Raw genomic sequence first — 23,401 nt, 5'->3', positions numbered from 1 at the left:
ATTCCGTTTAACTAATACGTATATTCTACATCTTTTACCATTATCAACAGACCAATCATTAACAAAAAAAGAGGGAAGAGAAAATAAAGGAAAATAAAGAAAGAAAAACGCGCCGGAACATAAAATATGATTGAGAATAGATCATTGCTATGAAGAATTAAATTAAAGTAAGATATATAGAAATTGTTCTAAAAATTAGAGCTTGTATATCGAACATTATTTGTTGTAATATTTATTATTTTAAAATATTCTTCCTTCACGAATAATATTTTTATAAATCCTTAATAGAGAGATTCTCAGCAATTTTATAAGGTCACTGTTTCTTTTCCTCTTCTATTTTCTTTACTGTAATTTAGTAACGTTAAAATAATTTGGTTTTTCTGTTTTTGCATATAAGGGATCGTATAAAAAGGCCATATAAAATAAAATTTTAATTAAAGAAAAATTGATAAGCATTTGAATCATATTTTAAAAATCTTTTTTTATTTAGTTTTTATTGAGCTACAAGTTAGGTCAGCTTTCTGTTATCGTTGCTATTACATTAACTATGTAGGGTTTAAATGGTTGTATTATGTTGTTAATGAACCGGTTCTCCATTCTTAAACACTGCATTCGCAAAAAGTCTCGTGAGTGCATACGTATACTAAGACTTAAATCGAAAGATTGCCAAATTCGTTGCTCGAATTCATTGATTCAGCAAATTTAGGATAATAAAAAATTATTAAATAAATAAGATATTTAATTTTATATAACGTTTCTAGAATATAATATATTTACAATTAATTGAAATGTAATGTAAGATCCTCGGCGTTATCGGGAAAAACGAAAAGAATTCACATATATTGAGGAAATTGAACACGCATACATAATTATGCTATTGATAATTGAATACATTTCATCCAGATGTTGACGATGATATGACCTCTGGTTATTGTAATTCAACGCGCTAATTTTGAGAGGAAGAAAATTATGCATTTGCCGCACCTGCACCGCCGCGAAAGTCAAAGTACGATTAACGTTATCACGAGATCTCTGCGATTTACCAGAGGCACAGTATACGCGCGAGGCGAGGCAATATACAATTTTGATCGATGAATGTACGAGTGATCGACAACATTTGAAAGTTTACGTTTTCTATAGGAGAAAACGTAATAGACATTGATTTTATGTTGAATTCCGTTTTTTTGAGTTAAATATTTGCAAGTTTACGTTGCCGTTCTCATGTTTATACATCATTTATATTCTTCTCGGTCTCTTCCTTTTTTTTATTGTACTTTCTCAACAAATTCTAGAAACTGAAGGCAAGCAATTGTATTTCAATATCTCCGGTTCAAGCATATGTATTAGAATACGTAGTGTATAAGTGTAGTATATTTACATTTCATGCATGTTTGCGATGAAATATAAATGTGTGTGTGTGTGTGTGTGTGTGTGTGTGTGTGTGTGTGTGTGTGTGTGTGTGTGTGTGTGTGTGTGTGTGTGAGAGAGAGAGAGAGAGAGAGAGAGAGAGAGAGAGAGAGAGAGAGAGAGAGAGAGAAAGAGAGAGCCTTGCTAAAGTGCGGATTTAGCCAACTTGCATTGCTTACATTTCTTCCTACAGTCAGAGATCGTAAATCGCGATTTCATGCCAACTTGAATTTTACAAAAATACGATTCGTAACGTACCCACGATTCTCTCAATTCAAAGTTGCTCGTAGTTTTCTCTTGCATTTATGGTATGCATCTTTCGAGGTCGATGTAGTAACGATGCGTTTCTATTTTGTAAATTTACGATTACACCGACGCCGACGCCAGTTCGCTCTCAACGATTGAGACAGAGGCGACGTTATATATATCGCCGTCTTTATAGCGCAATCACGAATACGCACGATGCAACACGATAGACAAGATCCGACGTATGACATCGTAGTTATTGTACTTATCGTTGAATGTGTAAAGGCTCAGTCACAATGAGAAAAATAAGGAATAAGATAAAGGAATAAGGAATAAAGGAATGTCGCATCTCACTTCAGTACACGTACATTAAAGTGAGATGCAACATGCCTTATTCCTTATTCCTTTATCTTATTCCTTATTTTTCTCATTGTGACTGAGCCCTAAGAATGCGTAAGAAAGTAACGCAAAGGTATAGAGATTATGTACCAAAACTGCGTATATGTCGTTGATATCAATCGACCGTCAACCTTTTAGGTACGCAAATATGCTCGCGGCACAGTCATTCAGGTTGCGGAAAACGGAGAAATATTAGTGAAAGAAAAGCACATTGACACTGTTTTTCTGTGTAAGATGGTTATTATATATCACGTTCATTCTCATGACGTGGTTGTACAAATGCGACTTCCGGCTGGGCGTGCATTACTAGATCGTTCATTTATCATACCCTTATTATACATATTAAAAGAGGTCTTTATTAAGAAAAATTTTGCAATTTCTTAAACAAATAGATAAAACTGATTCGGTTACTTCGAGAACGGCACAAGTCTGCAATTTTTTAAATAAATCGCTTTTGAGAGCCATTTCGATATTTCGTTACGTCATATTTGCACGTGCGCGATTCGATCGAGGAACTCGCCGCGGGTGAAATTTGTCTTGAGACGCAATCCAAGTTTTGTCTCCTGCAGTTTAATTATATTTGAGTGGCAAAGGCAATCGCAAGAATTTATGTCCGAAAAGTGCCAAGCAAGCGCCCCGGTAGACTCATTCGGTAGTTTACGGAATTAAATTTAGGCGATGAGTCCACACACAAAACGATGCGGAAGACATTATACAATAACAGTGCGCAAGAGAGAGAGAGAGAGAGAGAGAGAGAGAGAGAGAGAGAGAGAGAGAGAGAGAGAGAGAGAGAGAGAGAGAGAGAGAGAGAGAGAGAGAGAGAGAGAGAGACCGCCGCGTCGCGGACGGACCGGCCGCGCTCGGTGAGATCCGTTCCTGTTCCAGAGTCGCAGAAATTTCTTCACGTTTGTGTCGTCACATTATCGAAACACATTCAACAATAATTCGCGCGCGATTTATTCTCACTGAAAATAGAAAAATCCAAATATGAAATTATATTTACATAAACTTTGCTTAAGAATCGTTCATCTATTTATACTTTGATTTCGCGAATAGGAAGCGACGCGATCTAATATACCTTACATAAATTGCTCGTACAATTTTTTTCTTCTTTAATGGTGTCTATTTTTGACGCGTATTTGATCAATTTTGTTTTTATTTTTTTTATTTCATACGTCATATAGAGCCACGATATTAAGGTCATGCGAACGCATACCTAAGTGTATTCTATACGCCAGAATACGTGCGGTCGACTTCACATCGGCGGAATAAAGATGACAGGACCGTTCTTTCTGCCGCCCAGTTGGCAGATAGCCGAGAGCGTGTCAAAAGGAAAAAGGAAAAAGACCGAGTTTGGAAGAGATCGAGTGCTTTTGTTACGTAAAAAGATATGTGTTACAGAGTGCGCGTTCATCTTCAAGGTTCCCAAGTAATGAGTGGGATAGTAACGTGCATATTTAAGTCAGATCGCTGATGATTTTTCAATTCGTAGAAGGCCACAAGGCCACTAACAATAAGTATAACGTTAAATTTGCCCCATAATTTATGAATAATTGATGCAATAACAATACGCGATAACAAAAATAACTGGAAAGAGTATATCGTCATATAAATCAAATATCTACAATGATTTCGAGATACATAGTTGATCGTAATTTTTCATTCCTGCATTATTTAGTTTTAGGCAATGTTATGTTTATTTGCTAACTAGCCGAGTTTATTTGCTAATGTCTACTTAACAGTCATCAATCACATCGAGCGACGAGGACACGCTCTCTGGTGCGCTCGGGTCAGCACTTGTCGTGTCCTATTAATTAGGTGCGAATCATTAGATTACCGTTCCGTTTATTTGACATCTATACATGCAGCGATACACGCAGTATTTAATCGTATCTATCATTCACAGCATTACAAGTTGCACGACGCATTGATTAATTTTATAAGCTTATTTATTAAAGCGGCTTATTTTGATTACTTATATACATACATACATACATATATATATATAAAGATGTAGATAAATCTCTCGAGGATTCGAATAGATACCATAATAATACTTATTGTTAAATAGGACCGTGTCGCGTCTCGAAATATTTCCAGCTAGAGGTCTGCTCGGAGAATCTCAGTTTCGTTCTCGGAAGAAGGAAAGATTAAGGATATTGTATATGCTTCGAGGCTGAAATATCTCCTCACGACCTTCGACATTGCCGAGCGTTTCCTCGATGATAACGCGCGCGCGCGAGTCCAAACATTATTCTCTACCCTCGACGTGTCTCCCATTGACGTTGTTTCAGACCTCGTTCGATATAGTTCTCGATCTTGCCTCCGTTTACCCGTTGCCTGCGGGCCGCTTCTTCCTCGCAGTTTCTTCTCGCTGCTTCTTCTCTCTATCTCGACTCTATATGGTGTTTTCTCCTTTCTTCCTATCCTATATAAGTAACACGGTCACTTATAACGATCCCCTTCTTCTGTCCAACCGAACCCCTTGTCCCGACTCAGCCTCTTTACCTTTTACGCTTCTATCTCTCTACGCGTCTACCCTCGCCCAGTGTATCCCCATTTTCGAGCATCTATATCTATCTTTGCTCACCCGACCCTTGAATTAAATTACATCTCGGAGGTCGAACGACTTTACCAGCAACCATCGCTCGCCGTAGGCATTGCCGGCCGCGCGATGCGCGTTCGTCCTGTCAGCCTCTTCGACCGCAATAATATACCGGCCATTCATCTATCAGATCTATCTAGCTGATCGCGCGCAATTTTATATCAGCCGCCAGGAAAGTCTACTCGTCACTGATGTACAGTTATTTCATTTCTTTTCAATTCCACAATTCAGTGCCTCTCACTGGTATCTATATAGTAAATATCATATCGATTCGACACAACCATGTCGAAATAGTAATAATATCATATTAATATCGTTATACATCCCGTATCCCGTATCCCGTATCCCGGAGGCATTTATCTGAAATCTTCATACAGTTTTACAGTTTCGCAAAAAACATTATTGTATCATTTTTATCAGATGTATTATTATAATGTACCACGTAACACTACTAACACTACCAACGAAAGGCGAACTAACAATAAAAGGGAATGGGCCGCTATTGTTACATGATTTGACTGACATTTATTGTTGGCATAAATGATATGAGCGACAATATCAAATTTTCTTACAATTGATTAGTCCCGCAAATAACTCTATGCATTTATAAAGCAAGAAATATATATAATAGACAACGCGTGCCATGTAACATGCTATTGAGGGAGCTAGGGAAAGAAAGATATTAGTTGCGATTAAGGATTTTTTACGTATTGTCCTATAAATGTTAGATCGATACACTAGCATCAGCTACTCGTATATAGCGGGTGGGCAGGATGTAGTGCGAGTATAGCTGAAAGGAGTTAAGTATCCGCGGTCATTGCACGAGAGAACTGCCGCCTTATAAGTCTCTATACTCTCTATTAGGTCTCCAGCAATACGATTACTTTAGCTTGCACTTACCGTACTTAATATTAGCTCTTTTCTTGGCACATAATTGAAGTAAACGACGACTAGTTGAGAGATATAAATCGCGTGATAATTTCTGGCAATCATGCCGTGTGCTATTTTCTATATAGACTAGACAAATCCAACGTGCGATTCTTTAGATTTACGCAGCTCAAATTTCGATAATAATATCGAGGCTTGAAGAACGGTGCGCTTAGCGCGCTTAAGCGCTAATAAAGCCAAGAGCTATTTCAATTTAGAGGTCCGGCTTTATCTTTGCAGACAAATAGAGTCCCTCGAAATTTATGCGTACTACTTTCCGAATACACGTCCCATTATCTTTTTAAGAAATAAATTTTTTGCGATCCAATTTATGAGTGATTTTTATGTATACACACAATAATATTAATTGAGATGTGTATCTTTTTTTTTCTTTTTACGAAAAGATGTGCATTGATATAGGATAACATATAACATGTATCGGAAGAGTTGGTCACTTTAGTTTTCGTAATGCTGTAAACTTGATGCATGCATTATATGTTTGTTATCATGTGCGCGCAAAGAGTAAGTAAATTTATTAATTTTTTTAATAAACATTTTAAGTTCGTCTGCACAAAGAATGCAAAAAAGCATTTGCAAAAGAGCGTTTGTTAGACGAGAATCTAAAATCAGCAAGTCAACGTGGAGAAATAATTCGTTTACCGACGCTAGTATAGTCGGGAGATTTAGTGCATCGCATCGCTTAGAAAGGTCAGGCGTAGGCCCGTGCTCACATTCGTCCCTCTTTGCGAAAAGTGCATACACTCGAATTTCTTATACGAGAACGAATTTCTTATAGGTACGAAGCAGTGCCTCGAGAGTGCTTGCGTGCACTCCGCTCGCTCTCCGTTCTCTCGTTCTCTTTTCCTCTTTGTTGTAACCCTTACGAATGGAGACACGCTTACGCGGATTGGCTTTCGTCGAGCCGCATCGCTGCACGCTTGCGCAAGCTTTTCGAGGTGAGCTCTCGAGCTGCGTTCGAGTCGCATCGCGGACCGTGGCACGTGGAGTCGCGTTCGCGAACCTGCGTCAGAAAATAAATTCTGTATTTTTCTGACTTTACTGACTTTGCTCGTGTCGCGCGCGAATATAATCGTCCGATTATTGCACACGAAATTTACAAATATGTATAACTCATACAAGAAATAGACTTAGGTATTGTCGAATCGTTATTGGAGCGACGCAGAAACGTTGATATCGCGGATTCGTGTATTAATTTTTTTCTTTATGCCACGTGCGAACGTAGGAAGATTGAAGTCATCGGTATGGTGCAAGCTAATGGTGCAAGCTAGTGAAGTGTTTGATATGAAGGAGCGGTGTATCGAAAATAATAATTTATTACGCCTTGTATGTATCCATCTTGATATCTTTTGCAAAACATATCATATGTATATTATTTTAATCTTTATAGTTGCCATTTTTTTGCCCCAATGTTTTTCTTAATAATTATATGAGCATATAGTTTGCTTCTTATAAGTTTGTTCCTTAATTAATAATTTTACGAGTTAATCTCGAGGCATTCTCTATTCTGCCACAGTACTTTATATTGATTAAATTAAGAAAGGATGGATATATGTATAATGCTAAATGTTTTTTCGACGAAAGAATGTTTTCGTCGAGTTTTGATGATTTAAGTATTTTAAGTAATCTACTTAAAAAAAAATTGTTTATACACTTTTATTATTTACACAGTAATTTTTGCATTTTTGGAATAGTACATATCTACCTATAAACATGTATGTCAGTCAGGCGTGCATATCAATTACGTTAAGGGAAATTCGATTTAATTTTAAATATACATTAATGAACTTAATACCTATTACTAATAATGCAAATATTGCGGATCACGTAAAGGAATAAAATTTTCCGTAAATTTTTAAATATTTTGTTACAATATTCTTACTTATATGTCTTCTCTTATATGCGTATTTAACATAATAATAAGCGAGTATTCATGTATTTATATATAAATTTATATAAATATAAAGAGAAATAAATTCCCCTCCATCTCTGAGAAAAAATGACTGTACAGAGAAAGCTGCCTATAGAATTCTATTAACGAAAGTAGAGTATTTTAATAATAAACGTGTTGCCGAAGCGCCGGATGTTGATCGACTTTAAAAGATATGTATCAAATAATTAAAATAATAACAGCTATAGCGGATTGATTTAATATACAATCGCACGAATATTCTTGACGCAAAAGTAATAACTACTAAGCTCGAAAATTGTTGTCGTGCAACAATGATAAGGCATCGCATCCGTTCCCTTTAATTTTATTGTTCTGCCTGTCATTACACTCGACCTAAATTAGCACGAATTAGCCGTTGAAATCGGAGCTTTGCTTTCACGAATTAAATTTCTTCAAAACAACAGTCAGTTTAATGCTATATATAAAGAGTTTGGTTTTTCATTCAATAACACGTTTTAATTAATCGCATCGTTGTATTTACATTACGCGATCTAGTTTTGCGTTTAATCTAATTCAGTCAAAGTAGAAATTTACTAGCTTATGACGAAACAATGAATTCTATAAATAAAAAATCGGCCAAAGAACTAGAGAAAGACTGACGAGGAGGACAAAAAAAACTCAAATGGCAGCTGTCAATGTGCAGAAAATATGAATTTAACTAGATACGCGGATGTGTCCCTCATTAGTAGAAGCATTGTAATTACTATTATGAATATGTTTATTCGCGCAGAAAAAACCTCGCCCAAAATGGACCATTGGCGCACAACATTGAATTATATGCCATTTTGTAAGTGTTGTTGTGTATATATCGTTAGAAAAATAAGTTTAAGTTCTGGGACAAGAGAAGTTATGACCGGTACACGTATCAGTCTTAATACTTATTCATTATCACCTTCTGTGATAAGAACTGTTAGCAAATGATATGAAAATATCTTCAATATGCTCTGATGGTAGCTTGATTCTTACGTTTGAGTACTTCTTTTTCTTTCGGCCGAAAAGTGCAAACCAGCCGCAGGCCTGGACTTAGCCGAACAAGCCAATAAGTTTGTTCGTTATACGTCGTCACTACGGGAAAGTGCTTTGGGCGCAGGGAACGTCTTATAAGTTAGCGGAACAAAGTGAGCAGAATCGATTCTAATTAATATATTTATTTGTTGCTCATTTGTTGCTAAAAAGTTGCCAAAGAAAAAAATTTGTTGCTCTGTAAGTTTTCTTAAAAAACAATGTTCCGCTAAAAGAAGATTAAGTTAGCGTGACAATATACATATAATAACGGAATTACACATAACAATAACGTAAGAATTTGTTGCTAATTTGTTGCTCGCAAAATAAGTGTAAATAACAGCGAAAAACTTCAGCGTGCGGACAGTTATAAGAGTAAAATATCAGAAAAAAATTTGTTGCTTGTTTAAATTTGGTGCTGGCGTATTGTCTGAATTTGTTGCTCTCGAAATATCCGAGTTCCGAATTTGTCGCTTGCAAAATAAATATAAACAATAACGGAAAACCTAAGCGTGCAGCTAGTTACAAGAGTAAAGTATTAGAAAGAAATTTGTTGCTCGTTCAAATTTGGTACTGGCGTATTGTCTGCATTTGTTGCTCTTGAAATCTCCGAGTTCCAAATTTGTTGCTTGCAAAATAAATATGAACAATAGCGAAAAACCTAAGCGTGCAGCTAGTTACAAGAGTAAAGTATTAGAAAGAAATTTGTTGCTCGTTCAAATTTGGTACTGGCGTATTGTCTGCATTTGTTGCTCTTGAAATATCCAAGTTCCAAATTTGTTGCTTGCAAAATAAGTATAACAATAGCGGAAAACCTCAGCGTGCAGCTAGTTACAAGAGTAAAGTATTAGAAAGAAATTTGTTGCTCGTTTAAATTTGGTACTGGCGTATTGTCTGAATTTGTTGCTCTTAAAATATCCGAGTTCCAAATTTGTTGCTTGCAAAATAAATATGAACAATAGCGGAAAACCTCAGCGTGCAGCTAGTTACAAGAGTAAATTTTGTAAAATTTGTTGCTCGTTTAAATTTGGTACTGGCGTATTGTCTGCATTTGTTGCTCTTGAAATATCCAAGTTCCAAATTTGTTGCTTGCAAAATAAGTATAACAATAGCGGAAAACCTCAGCGTGCAGCTAGTTACAAGAGTAAAGTATTAGAAAAAAATTTATTGTTCGTTTAAATTTGGTACTGGCGTATTGTCTGAATTTGTTGCTATTGTTTGTACTTATTTTGCAAGCAACAAATTCGGAACTCGGATATTTCGAGAGCAACAAATTCAGACAATACGCCAGTACCTAAACAAGCAACAAATTTTTTTCTGATACTTTACTGCTTTACTCTTATAACTGTCCGCACGCTGAGATTTTTCGCTATTGTTTGTACTTATTTTGCAAGCAACAAATTCGGAACTCGGATATTTCGAGAGCAACAAATGCAGACAATACGCCAGTACCAAATTTAAACAAGCAACAAATTTTTTTCCAATACTTTACTCTTGTAACTAGCTGCACGCTGAGGTTTTCCGCGATTGTTTATACTTATTTTGCAAGCAACAAATTCGGAACTCGGATATTTCGAGAGCAACAAATTCTGACAATACGCCAGTACCAAATTTAAACAAGCAACAAATTTTTTTCTGATACTTTACTCTTATAACTGTCCGCACGCTGAAGTTTTTCGCTGTTATTTATACTTATTTTGCGAGCAACAAATTAGCAACAAATTCTTACGTTATTGTTATGTGTAATTTTGTTATTATATGTATATTGTCACGCTAACTTAATCTTCTTCTAGCGGAACATCGTTTTTTAAGAAAACTTACAGAGCAACAAATTTTTTTCTTTGGCAACTTTTTAGCAACAAATGAGCAACAAATAAATATATTAATTAGAATCAATTCTGCTCACTTTGTTCCGCTAACTTATAAGACGTGCGCAGGGAAGTCTAGACGATATTATAAAATATATTATTTTATATAAAATTAGCGACATTATAATATTTAAATTAAATAGTGTATAAAGTTTTTAGTGCCACGTAACTAATATTACATATGGAAATATGCAAAATTTACATCCTAAAAAGTATTTTTTCCCACGTTTTTGAGACTTGGGGCTATATATGTATATTAGGTATTATTATTTCTGTCAACCTCCTCTGCAAATGCCATATATAGAAGACAAGTGCGTTCATGGCCCAAAACCCCTTAATAAAATGAGCGAGGTTCTTCGTCTGCTTTTCGGTTCTCCAAAATGTGCTTATATGCCATAAGTGATATAACGCGTGATAAATTTCTCGAATGCAAGGATGGTGAGAATGTTGGAAGATTTTCTAGGTCGTTCCGTGGAATGTCGTGAAAATTCAAATTGGTTTGGCGAAAAGACGTAAAAATGTGGATGTCATTCCAGGTATTTGTATTCCATACACGCAAACAATATTTGTCTCGATCGTAAATGTAACAAAATAAAAAAAGACAAAACTTGACATATAATCGCCTCTACGTATCTGCACCGGTTTACAAATGATGGATCTCCCCCGTCCCCTCCCCCCAAGTTTCAATCATTATTCTTTTTCACCGCGATAGAAATCGATGACGAAGTATAAAACACGAGGTATAAGATGGCGATGAAAAGGATGAGTTTATTGGTATCGAGCTTGTGATGAATTTGACGTCACAGGATGTACGTCGAGTATATCGAGTATCGAGCAAATTGAACAATTGGCAAACTCAAATCGGCACGATTTATCTCACGTATTTCTCTGTTATCTGTAACATTTTAATTTTTTAATTTTGATATATTCTGAATTCTCCTAACTATATACAATTATATGCTAATGTAATTCTACCGTCGAAGGAGAAAATGGAATTACTTTAGAATAGTTTTTTTCCACGCAGTTTTAATCTCAAGTAATTGATTTTTCTGATTGTCATTGTTATGTAATGCATTATTCTCATGTTATATATATACATATACATATATTTCAATATACGAGACGAGACAATAATGAAATTTATCTTGATTCTAAAGGAACTTCTAAATGACTATTTTCCGACTAAAATTATAAATTAATGTAAATTAAATTTATAACAATCGCTTTACATTTTTAAATAATAGAGGATAATTTTGTGATTTTTCAAATAACTTTATTTGGTTTATATGAATACACGTGAATAACGTTGTTATCTCATTAATATAATGGCTACTGTACGGCAAAAATAGCAACATCGCGCAGATGGCCCTACGTTCAACGCAAATTGGATTGTTCTAAGCGTTTCAAAGTACATGAATACTCGCATTCTGTAGTATATGCCTCGAGAGAACACACTCCAGTGAATATAGTTTACTTTAAGAATATCGATCCGTAATATATACATATTTATCTGAGCAGCATAAAAATTTATGTATTTTATTTTGTATATATGTAACCCATAGCCATCAGTGACATGAAACTCTTTATTCTCATCAAGACTTTATAACTCTTTCTGTTGATAAAGATAGAGAGGGAGATAGACTACGTTAAGTAGTCTCGTGAAAGTACTTAAAATCCATTGATATTGATCTAGGGGTTATTGATTCGCAAATCTGTTTTTATTATAACGCAGGAATTTTCATTGGAATGAATTAAAGACTTTCAGTCCTTTGGCAATAGGAGAGATTAATTTCTCTAATTATACAAATTTCTATATTAAATTTGATTCGCATAAAATCTTAGTTTGGAGCAAATTAATACTTTGCTCTTGTATGGAACTATTGGACTCGGGAAGAACTTTTGCAGAATAAAATTACATTAACAGGATGGGATTGAAGATTAGAAGAGACAACTCTTTAAGAATTGAAAATTTAAGTGCCTGCAATTCAAGTGCCTACTAAGGAAGAGAAATGAGAATAATAATTTCGCGGGAAACGAATAAGGAAACTAATTTATGACATTACTTGATCACAATCGCATCGTGTCGAGATCGACGATTGAGAACACTTAGTAAGTGCCATAGTATTCTGAATCATGTACGCATCCAACGATTAAAGTCGTACGACAAATTGCTTATCTGCTTTGCTATCGGGAGCGAGGCGAAGAGATTGTGATTACGTTTCCTTTCCGCCTTAATAAGAAATGAGCCAGAGTGAAAGAAGTGTCGTGAAGCACGGTCCTGAGGGCTCACCTCCGCCTCTTTTGTTGCCGCCGCCGCCACCACCGCCACCGCCACCGCCACCACCACCACCACCACCACCACCACCACCACCACCACCACCACCTCCTTTACCGAAGCTTCCAACTCATTCGCACCAAAAACTCTTCAAGAAATGCAAGAGCGCCACGTTCCAGCTTGATGGCGCGACATATACAATAGGTAATTGTTAAGCGATACAAATCGATTTCGTATCAATTGAAAAATTATTCTTCAAATCAATTGGTAATTGCAGAGTATTCACAGTAGATATATAATTATCAAAATATTCCAGAATCAATATTAAACACCAATTTAATGAAATATTAGTTAAGTACTTAATAGTTAAAGTATTGTGTTAAAATAATATGAAATTGAATTAACAATGGAAGTAGCAGGCAAAGCAGGATGGAGCCGGATAGGCGAATATTTGCTTGTATTCAGACAATATTATACCAATATTATACGGGGAATGTCGCGACGACACTGCTTTCTCCCTTATTAGGTATTAATTTACACGGACGATATTCTTGTATTTTTAATTTTTTGACAATGTTATTGACCGCATGCCTTTTATATATTTTTTCGTTAGATTACTTGAGAAGGACCCGAAGCCTGGGTCGAAACGTCGAATGAATAAGCGTTAATTTATATTGATTGCCAATTGTTGTCGAAAGGAATACATTGTGTTTATTTTATTAAATATCATTGGCGGAACAAACAGTTACTTGAAATATTATACCTTACTATTAAAAATTAATACATTTTAATCTTTATATTATCTTATTAATCTAAATATTTATCTAATTTAATGCAATTGTTCGCCAGTACGAAATAATAAAACTAAGACGTATGAATCGGCCCAACTGGCAATAATTTATTAAATATTAATCGACTTTATTGGTCATTATAGTCGTCAAGACAATACGACCGTGATTTGGTTCAATTATCGTCAAGACACACTTTTTAACCAAGGATTTGGTCTGTATAAATTGATGTAATCTTTGATACTTATACATATATATAAGCATCACATTTAAATAATTAAATTTATTGCGAAAAATATTACCTCAGGCAGGATTCGAACCTGGAACTTTTCCCATTCCGTGAAGAGTGTCGTACCAATTCGACCACTGAGACATGTGGTAATATTTATCGCAATAACCTGTATTAGAACAATAATAATAGAAGATGGAAACACCGAAATTAACTTTTATTCGGTTGGGGCACCATTACTGGTGGTCGAATTGATTTTTAATATGATGGGTTGGATTTGTCTATATAAATCCGCTTTATAGAATGCATAGTCTTTTTTTCATGAAAAAAGAATCGGAAAAAAGCATGCCATGGACGCGATTACGTGAATAATATTCAGAATTCAAGTACTATTTTACCCCCCCCCCCGTTCTTACACACACACACACACACACACACACACACACACACACACACACACACACACACACACATGCACTCGCGCGCGCGAGGAAATTTGGGTAGTTATTGGGTAACCACTGTTGGAAATAGTTACGAAGGAAAGGTCGTGTGTGAAGGGAAATAAAGCGGGACGAATAAACCGAAACAAAGTCGACGTCGAGTGTATCACGGGTCACGTATTTTCGTGGAGAGTTTTCACAAGTTGCCAAGCGTGAAGATAAATTTGCCATGGCCCGAATGCAAAAACAGAATTTAAAGACTGATGCCGAGAGTCTCAACTTTGCCAACATTTATTCTACCGTAAAATAAGATAGTCGAGATATATATCGTTACTGCCTGCTTTTCCGTTGTGTAGTTCGTTATTCGCTTATATGATAGGACAGCATGCATGAATTTGTTTGGTACAATTCGCGTGTCGAAAATATTCTTTTGTGGGATAGATATTTTCTCTCAGAACGCAAATATTTTCCTACGAGATGTATTTGCAAGTTCCCAATTAAATTACTTCTTTAGTATCTTGCACGCAAATGCTAGAAACAAGCGCGATATGTGAAATATTAAAAACAGTATGAAATGCAAACTAATTAATCATTCGTTGTCTCGATATTTTACTAAAACTTTAAATCACTTTGTTTCGTGATACGATTACATTGTTTTACAAAAGCAGAAATAAAAGCAATCCTTTGACGTTAAAACCTTTATGGTCGATGTTTCTCTCTCTCTCTCTCTCTCTGCATGTATCTCATTTTATTACTTTTAAATTTTATTTCGAGCGTTGTGTGCGTGTGTACGGTTGATTGTGTTACATGCTCGTATATCATATATGGCTCATGTAATTAACAATAATTCCATTTTCCTACATATGCTCTTTTCTCTTTAACGTTATTTTCTACTGGAAACTGCGGAATAAAACGCAACATTTATAGAAATTAAAACGATGAATTTGATAGGTATAATTGAGAAAAAAGTTATGGATACAGACTTTTGTGAGTTTTCTGCGATTGCATATCGTGTTAAATCTGATCACACGCTTAAGCAGACGATTAAGCCGCTAGCTATTTATTATACGATAGAAAATAACGATAATAAGTAATCCACGACACGTTTCCTTTCGATAAGGATGCACGGCTTCGTAACACTATTCTGGTACTCTTCTTATCTATTCAGTACCGCACGCAAATCCAGCTTGGTCACGACACCTCAAGAATGGGTTTAAATATTGATTTCCAATTTCTGTTACGGGTAGCGCGCTATTCTTATCATTTAGACGAATATACTGGTGTCTCGTGCTTTTCCGGTTGGTATCATTTTGTACGGTTGCTTTAAAAGACGATAATAGCATCATTTCTCTTCGTAAACGAATATTTTTCGCCGACCTTGTTTTCGCGGAACCACGATATTTCTTCCTCGTTAGCCATTTGTAGACACTTGTACAAGACTGCGGAAACATGGAGATTTGGAGAGTTCTAAATGCGATAGTTTCTATAAAAATAAACTCAATATAGTCGATCGCGTATGAGTATGGAGACATTTCTTCAGCTATACGGCTTTTAAACATTATATTTTAATAACAACAACTTGAATTGTCTTCAATGCGTTCGTATACCATTTTTTTGAAATTTTCAAAATTTCCAAATCATCGAAAGATGCACAAAAATCTTTTATCTCGGTGATTGATCCAGAAAATAAAATACGATACTCTGGACGAACACAACTACGTGTAAGTGGTATTGTTATCTTTAGTTCTCTAGCGGTAACATATGTTATAGTTAAAATTTGGCACGTAAGAGATGCATATATCCCTTTGGTAGAAATACAAAATAATACATAGGTATTATTTAATCTTTGAGGATAAATAATCTAAGTGTATAATTATCTACAATCAATTACGGTATGTGTACAAAAATATTACCATTCTTTAGTCCGAAATAGTATATACATCTGATGCAGTACTTATTGTAGTACATTATTAGTGCTTGTTTCACTGTTTATTAATATACTATACTATTCGCGTTTTATTCACCTGACAATGATTCGAATCATTTTCAGCGCTATAACTATATTTACCATTTTTGTCGCGGCCGACGATCGTATCAATTTGCTTAGCAAAAATCGGCCGTTGGTGTAATTAAACCAGAGAGTTAATCAACGACAGAGTCTGCATTAGGTTTGCGCGCTTTATCTTGACGATCAACCAACGGTGTGTGTGTGTGTGTGCGTGCGTGCGTGCGTGCGTGCGTGCGTGCGTGCGTGCGTGTGTGTGTGTGTTTAAATTATCTTATTCGAATCTTCTGCATATAGAAATAACCACGAATTTACCGGACGATGAAATTGCAATTTATCCTAGTGGCTTGAGGATAGTCTAGCTCTAGCAATAAAATACGATTGGAGCAGGGAAATGCACCAACGATCTATCTATCTACGATGCGATAGTTGGGCGGCAGATATCGACGAGAATTTAGAGAGTCGGTGACAAGATGAATGGGATTACGTGCGCCAGTGACGACGTCATTCCAATGGAAGCCATCGTTCGCGCGCGCGATGCGTATTTGCGCGATATCGCGCTCTCGGTATTATTGGATCGACATTTTTCCGTTCGCGTATTAGCCATATGTCGATACAATACCGGTCCGTTTAACGGAAAAAACGCATTGATTTTTTTTCCTATTCTTCGCATCGGATTCGCTAGTTATGTACCCATCGCGGCATCGTCGACCGCGTCGTAAGCCACAGCGAACGCGAACTTATTCGTAAATGGAAGCACACTGCTTTAGCGAGTTTTACTCGCAGAGAAACATAATCATTTTGTCGAAAGTTGTGTCGAAAAATATCGTCGGAGAATTCTATATATAGAAATAGATGTGATGTGCGAATGCGCGATTATGTAACGAAATCTTTCAAGTCTTTCAACTCTCATATAAACGATCGTCAATCCTTCATTCTGCTTTCTCTTGCCAAGATAGGATGTATTATAGTTAATGAAGCACTCTGTGTGTCTATAATCGTATCTTTGATGAAAATGGCGCATTATATTTGACCCCGTAAAAATCTTTTATAATTTGTTCCTTTTATAGCTATAATATATAGCTGATAGCTTATTAAAAAGCCCAAGACAATCACAAGAACGTATAAATAATATACGTTATAGATATGATATGAGTATAATTTTGTTTTTAATTTATTTTAATACATACCTATTGCAACATTTTCTATAATTTCTTAAACTTATTAAACAATAATCTTTATTTAATGAATAATTTGTGTATTTTTTTCTAGCAAATACAGACGAAGAAAGTTGCTTTATTTCATTCGTATACGACTGATTATCTTTTAGCAAAACTCTTACTTTGCTTACTTAAAATGTGAGTTACCGAAATAGTAAAAAATTCTCTTTTATATGAAAAAGTAGAACTGTCCTACTTTTTCGCGAAAGTTTTCTTGCATACTTTTTACTGTTAAGCATCCTACGAAATTTGCCGCGGGGATTTTATAATTTAGAAAAGACTCGGAATGACAGACTCAAAGAAAGAGCCTAATTAGTCCCGGGCCTCACTATCTCTCGCATAGAGGGTCATCAAGTTGAACAGTGCCATTTGCAACGTATATATAGAAACTTAATGAATCTCACAATCATTTATTAACTGTTTCATAAGGCAAGATTGATGCGCCAGACTGACAGGAATATATTTTTATAATATTGATAATTTCGAAATAGTGAGGCATTATGTTATCCGAGTATATATATACACGATTTATATTGTATTATCGTACTTCATGATAGTTGCAAGGTTGTTCATTTCAGATAGGTCTCGCGCGTAATCATTTTAGTTTGATGGAACGACGTGTTAATTAAGCTTCGACAAAGATCTGAGTAATGCTTCGGGCATTATACGAATTAATGTATATTATAAATTGGACAGATATCCTAAGGCGTATTTGAGATGTAGGTATCCAAATATATATATCTTCTCTTCTGCTTTCGGTCTATATTGCCATGCACATACATACATGCACGCACGCACGCACGCACACACCCTTATATTGACATACAAATACACACAGAACACATACCTTAATTTGATTTTTAAATGAATTGTTCTTTATGAATGATTGTTCTTGAAGTAAATATCCACCAATTTTAGATAATTGGCAGCATGTATTAGAACGTCGTTTACTGAATCGTTTACTTGAGCATTTTTTAAATAAAATGCATGCTTCATCGAGAAGAATTTCTTCGGATGGCGGCGGATACGAAAGCGTGACGACGAACAGGCATGTCGGTACTCTTTGCCAAAATACGAAGATTGGCTGTTTGCCAGCTAAAATGCCGATAGCAGAGCTTTCTCCATGGCTCCATCCTTCTCGATCGATACCGAACGGTGGTCTGTTTGCAACGATATCACAGTCCTTGTATTTCGGCGCGATACTATCCTCATCCATTAATTACGTTAATTGACACTTTTGATTATTGATTAATCTGATGGATATATTATATACATATAAATTATGCATATTGCATTTATAAAAAATGTCCATGATTATATTCTATCGTTGGATGCCACATGGTTTGGTGATTTCTGGGTATTCTATAATAGGCCTGATTGGTGCGAGTATATATAGGCTTTGTGTTATTTGAAAGTCAAAGCGATCTTTTCTCGATTGAAATGTCGAAACGTCAACAATTTTTAATCTTTAAAAAATAATTTTAAAATATTTTTGATAACGATGATCCCTCTTATTCGTTCGCTCATTGCGCATCTATTCGCCAAACAATCTGTAGCCTGTGTATATATAGTATATAGAATAATGCCGCAATAAAATATTCATATAGTCGAGACGAATATTCGAGCTGGTATGTGAAATATTCTCTTATGAAGGAACAATGCATAACAGCGATAAGCATGCGCGAGTCATTAAAGCGTCCGCGACTGGTAATAAAAAGAAAGAAATATATCCACGCGCGCGAGAAAGTCCTCAACTACGAATACGCCTACCTTTCAAACGCGAGTGGCACAATAGTAAATATCGCATACGATGAATTATTCGTGCGCGCATATTTACTGACGCGCGTCGCGTCGCGTCGCATCGTCGCGAACGGTGCATTTGTTCGGAGACGTTGATGTATCTTCCGCTGTGTGTTCAAAGGTGAAGGTCGCATACTTTGCGTCATTTAATGTATAGTTTAATTATATCGTCGTCGTGCTTCGATAAAGCGTATTGTCATAATATTTCGCTTGTATGGATATATTTCGCGAAACTTGTTTGCGGGAATAAGGACTTTTTAAACGCTCGCTACATTTCAGCGAGATATTTCGTATTATTATATTAATATTATATTATTATATTTTTATTATTAATCTACAAGTTAATTCATTTTCAATTGAATGCGATTAGATTTTATGCTATATTTTTTATTGAAAAATAAAGAGTTTGATAAAGAGGTTGCTAAAGCGATCCTGATTTCTTATCTGAATTCTGATAAGAGTTTTGTCGGTCTATGACTCGGAGCCGAGGTGCGCGGCATAGAAGCGGTATGCCTGTAATGAAAAGCAGATAACTGAAGGAAACGCGTGGCTTTAATTCTGTCAAACATTAATATCCCTTTTGTTAATGCCTATGGAATTAACCGGAAATGTCGTAGCCTGCCGTAATTTCCGGTGGAGGTCGGTAAAGTAGAGCTGCAGCAAGGCCTGGAACACGGGAATCGATTGCATTTGCTGGTGTCTAGTTTTAGACGTGGTGTATGTTAGAACCTCTGAGTAATGCGCACGTTAGGATACTGCAGGGAGCTACATTGACGAAATTGCGAGTTGGAGTTTGTGTTTTTCACAATTATTTTTCTCTTAATTATATATTTTAACCCTCAATTAGATTTACCGATTTAATGTTACTATAATATCAGATTAATCGCAGATACGTAAAGCGACACCGAGCTTTCTCGTGATTGAAAATTATTTATTGCGATTTTGCGACCGTTAATGACCATTTTGAATATAAAAAAAATTGTCATCGTTTTCAAAGGAATTTTCTTTAATTTTCTGTGAATAGCAATCGCTTCACACATAAACTACATAAAGTATTGACTTAAATTCCGTTTACACTAGCCTAATGTTATCTGACGAATGAATCATTTGTACGAGTCGTCTCTCTCTCGAGTAACATCTTGGAGACCGAGTCTCTCGATTACGGTACGGACATGGTACATTGGTTTATCTATCGACCGGCTACGGCGGCTACTCTTCGGTCCTACGTTCGGCGCTCGGTGCGCGAGATAACGGTGATGACGACATGACGAGCGAGAATAAACCTGAGGTCCGCTGCGCTAACGTATTATCCGATATGTATTTCGTGGCGATATAGGGACGCGGCGCGCGGCGCGATAGAACGATAAAATTGCGTGACAATTTCAGGCTCGTCGCCCGTTTATAACGCCGTAATTCTCGTACACCCTACCTACACGGGGTGTCTCGCGCGCGGGTCAGCGTAATCGAAAGCCATAACGTCGCTTGGTCGTCGATGGGAGCTCGGCAGTCACCGTCAATCGACTCCAGGCTTCAGGCTCGACGTACATACAGGCTATACGAGCTACGACCGATCTAATAAGCTAACATCCGGAACATCTCTCTGAAATATCCCGCGAGGCTATCTGTCATCCCCAGATGTACCGTCATCAACATTGTGCCGCGCCGCGTCGCGCCGCGTCGCGTCTACTTATATACAATGCGCCCCGTTGTGCCTCGCACAAAATAAATACGTCGATGGTATATTGCGCGCCAAGATATTTCCTATGACAATCGGAAATCGGAGTTGTTCAGAATTTAGAAATGCGTGCAAAGCGTGCAGCGCGTACGCTGCGACGCGACGGCGACGTTACACGTACGAAGCGCAACGCACGAAAAAGATCGATCTACATTTTCTTTATTAATAACAAATTTTTTTAGATTAAGATTAGAAATCGATTTTTTTCTACAAAAATACATAAAGATCGGCTCCATCTTCCATCACGGAACTAGAGCCATATATAGCTTTAGGACATCTTACATATATATATATATATTTTCTTTTTTTTTGGTCGAAACAGATTTATATTTTTGCGACGAATACTTGCTACACGGAAAAAAAATTAAGTTGCTTCAATTAAACGTCGACGTCACGAGCTGCCACAAACATAAATAGTTAATTCAATTGGATATTATTGGACCAAATATTTAAATTATTAAAAAAATTATATGATGTTTCTTGTTCATTAACATTGATGTTGCGTATCAATGATAGGTTTTATCTCAATTACACTGATGCTGTTCATACAACATCACTTTTTTCTGTTTACGACGTGGAAATCTGGCTCGATAACCCTTTTGTCGAGTGGATTTTGTCGAGACACTTGCGATATCCCGCTAGTCTTAAATTGAAACAGTTAGCGGTATGGAGCTTGCTAAACGTTGATTGAATTTGGGTTGTGCGAAATTAGGCCAGAGTTTACGCGTCTGTGGTGTAGTCCGACTTAAGCCCGGATTACGTGCGGTCACCATTGGAATCGCGCGGTTAATTTTAATTCTACATGACAATGGTCCTCATGGGAAAGAGAATTGTCTACTACTTTAATTCGAATATTTAATTAACTACGGAACGTATGAAAAAGTTATGATATTGTTGGACAATTTTTGATATTACTTTTAATCGGATTATTACTTTTACGCCGTTATTACTGTTCTCGGCGCGTGCAAAATTTAATTAAATTAATGAATAATATAATTGCGGACGGAGCAATTTATTCGAGACGTTGTTCCTAACGTTTCATTAATCCAATTTCATATAGCCGTATGCTCATACAGGAAGAAATCGTTATACGCTGTGCTCTCAAAAACTTACTATATAATATTGCATGGCATTAATTAAGATATATCTATTAATTGTAACTAAGGAAATTAATTTATCTTTTTATGTTACGTTTCAAATGCTATACGTTTAAATGTCACGTTTTAGTGAATATATTATGTAATATATTCACATATTGCGATATTATTGAACTGAGTAATGAAGTTTAACACAGAGCTCTCTCTCTCTCTCGCGCGCGCTTACTTAATTGTGCATGAAATTATCAATTTATACTTTCGAGTTTTTCTTGTTTTCGCAAAACATTTGTATGTTATCTATTCACACTTTTCACTGCGAGCAAATTCAATGATGCGTTATTAGTTTAGCTACTCTAGCTGTAATTAATCCGATTTACTTTGAAATTTTCAACATAACTAATATTAGACAGCATGCGATTATAGCCGAGAGCACAACTCGCGTTCATTCAACTGCGAGAGCAAGCTTCTAAAATTCTAAAGCAAACACAAAAGCGAATACCGTTTTTATGAAGATTATATGATTGATGCCTCGACCACGAGGATAAGTTGTGTACGCTTATAGTCGCTGGTGGTAAAGGTCAAGGCGTTTTCGCGAGGTCAAAGAAATTCGTTCGAGCTCGATGTCCGGAGTGCGACTTATGGTCTCGCTCGTCATCGTCATCGATATCATTGGCGAATTCGGTCTATGATGTAACGTCTATACATATTATCGAGTTGATAATAGCAGTCGATAATTGGTGCGACATTAAGTCGGTAAAGGACGGCACATACACGTACGTACACGCGCTGCGGATAGGAATATACAGCCCCACGTATAAACGTATAATTGGCTGACTCCGACATCGGTTTAACCCGGTGGCCCACCATCGCGTTTCTCTTCCGTCCGTTTGATGAGCACACAGGTATATTAATTGATGGGTACATAGCGCCCATAGCGGTCGCCATTAAGTGCGCCGCGTGATAAATAGAGGTAAACCTAGCATTATCACGAGCCACGGGATTTTTATTGCGAAAATATCCGGGTTATAGCGCGGACGTCGAATGAGTTATGCATCTCTTGCAATACTGGACGCTTTTATATCGCCGCGCGCCATGGGGTCGCGCCGTGGAATTTAAATCTTCCCTCCTCTTTCCTCTCTTTGAATTGATTTAATCGTCCATGCACAACTTTACGATTGTTCGTGGCGTCTATTGGCCGCCGATGTTTTTAAGCGATATCGCGTTGTATAAAGGGCTTCATTATTTTTATAAGAATTAAATTTTTTTTAACTTGCATATAGGGGCAATAATGTAAGATAAAATAAAGTAAAAAGTTGCTTATTTAAAGATGTATGTTTTTCTTATTTCGTCAAAATTTTTAGAAAACGTACACCTATTTAAACTTATTTG

General features: G+C 36.3%; 2 protein-coding genes across 8 annotated transcripts in view; one reads left to right on the top strand and one right to left on the bottom strand.

Moving 5' to 3' along the window:
* The window catches only part of LOC139814052 (dual specificity calcium/calmodulin-dependent 3',5'-cyclic nucleotide phosphodiesterase 1), a 100,289-nt gene that overhangs the window by 15,813 nt on the left and 61,075 nt on the right, over positions 1 to 23,401 (top strand). For 3 of the 7 annotated variants that reach the window (XM_071780015.1, XM_071780014.1, XM_071780011.1), the window contains exons 1-2: positions 6,578 to 6,928; positions 12,266 to 12,902. The exons of 2 other annotated variants lie outside the window; for them this stretch is intronic. In XM_071780015.1, coding sequence (XP_071636116.1) covers positions 12,665 to 12,902 — 238 coding nt within the window. In that variant the 5' untranslated portion in view covers positions 6,578 to 6,928; positions 12,266 to 12,664. Of the gene's footprint in view, positions 1 to 6,576; positions 6,929 to 12,265; positions 12,903 to 23,401 lie in introns of those variants that run through there. 2 more of the 7 variants (XM_071780008.1, XM_071780007.1) reach the window with 2 other exon arrangements.
* The window catches only part of LOC139814050 (probable ATP-dependent RNA helicase DHX34), a 58,575-nt gene that overhangs the window by 30,708 nt on the left and 4,466 nt on the right, over positions 1 to 23,401 (bottom strand). The window lies entirely within an intron of this gene.

Source organism: Temnothorax longispinosus, chromosome 6 (genome assembly GCF_030848805.1).
Source record: "Temnothorax longispinosus isolate EJ_2023e chromosome 6, Tlon_JGU_v1, whole genome shotgun sequence".
NCBI lineage: Eukaryota > Metazoa > Arthropoda > Insecta > Hymenoptera > Formicidae > Temnothorax > Temnothorax longispinosus.
The sequence above is the reverse complement of the archived record's forward strand: the minus strand, read 5'-3'. Positions and strand labels throughout refer to the sequence as shown.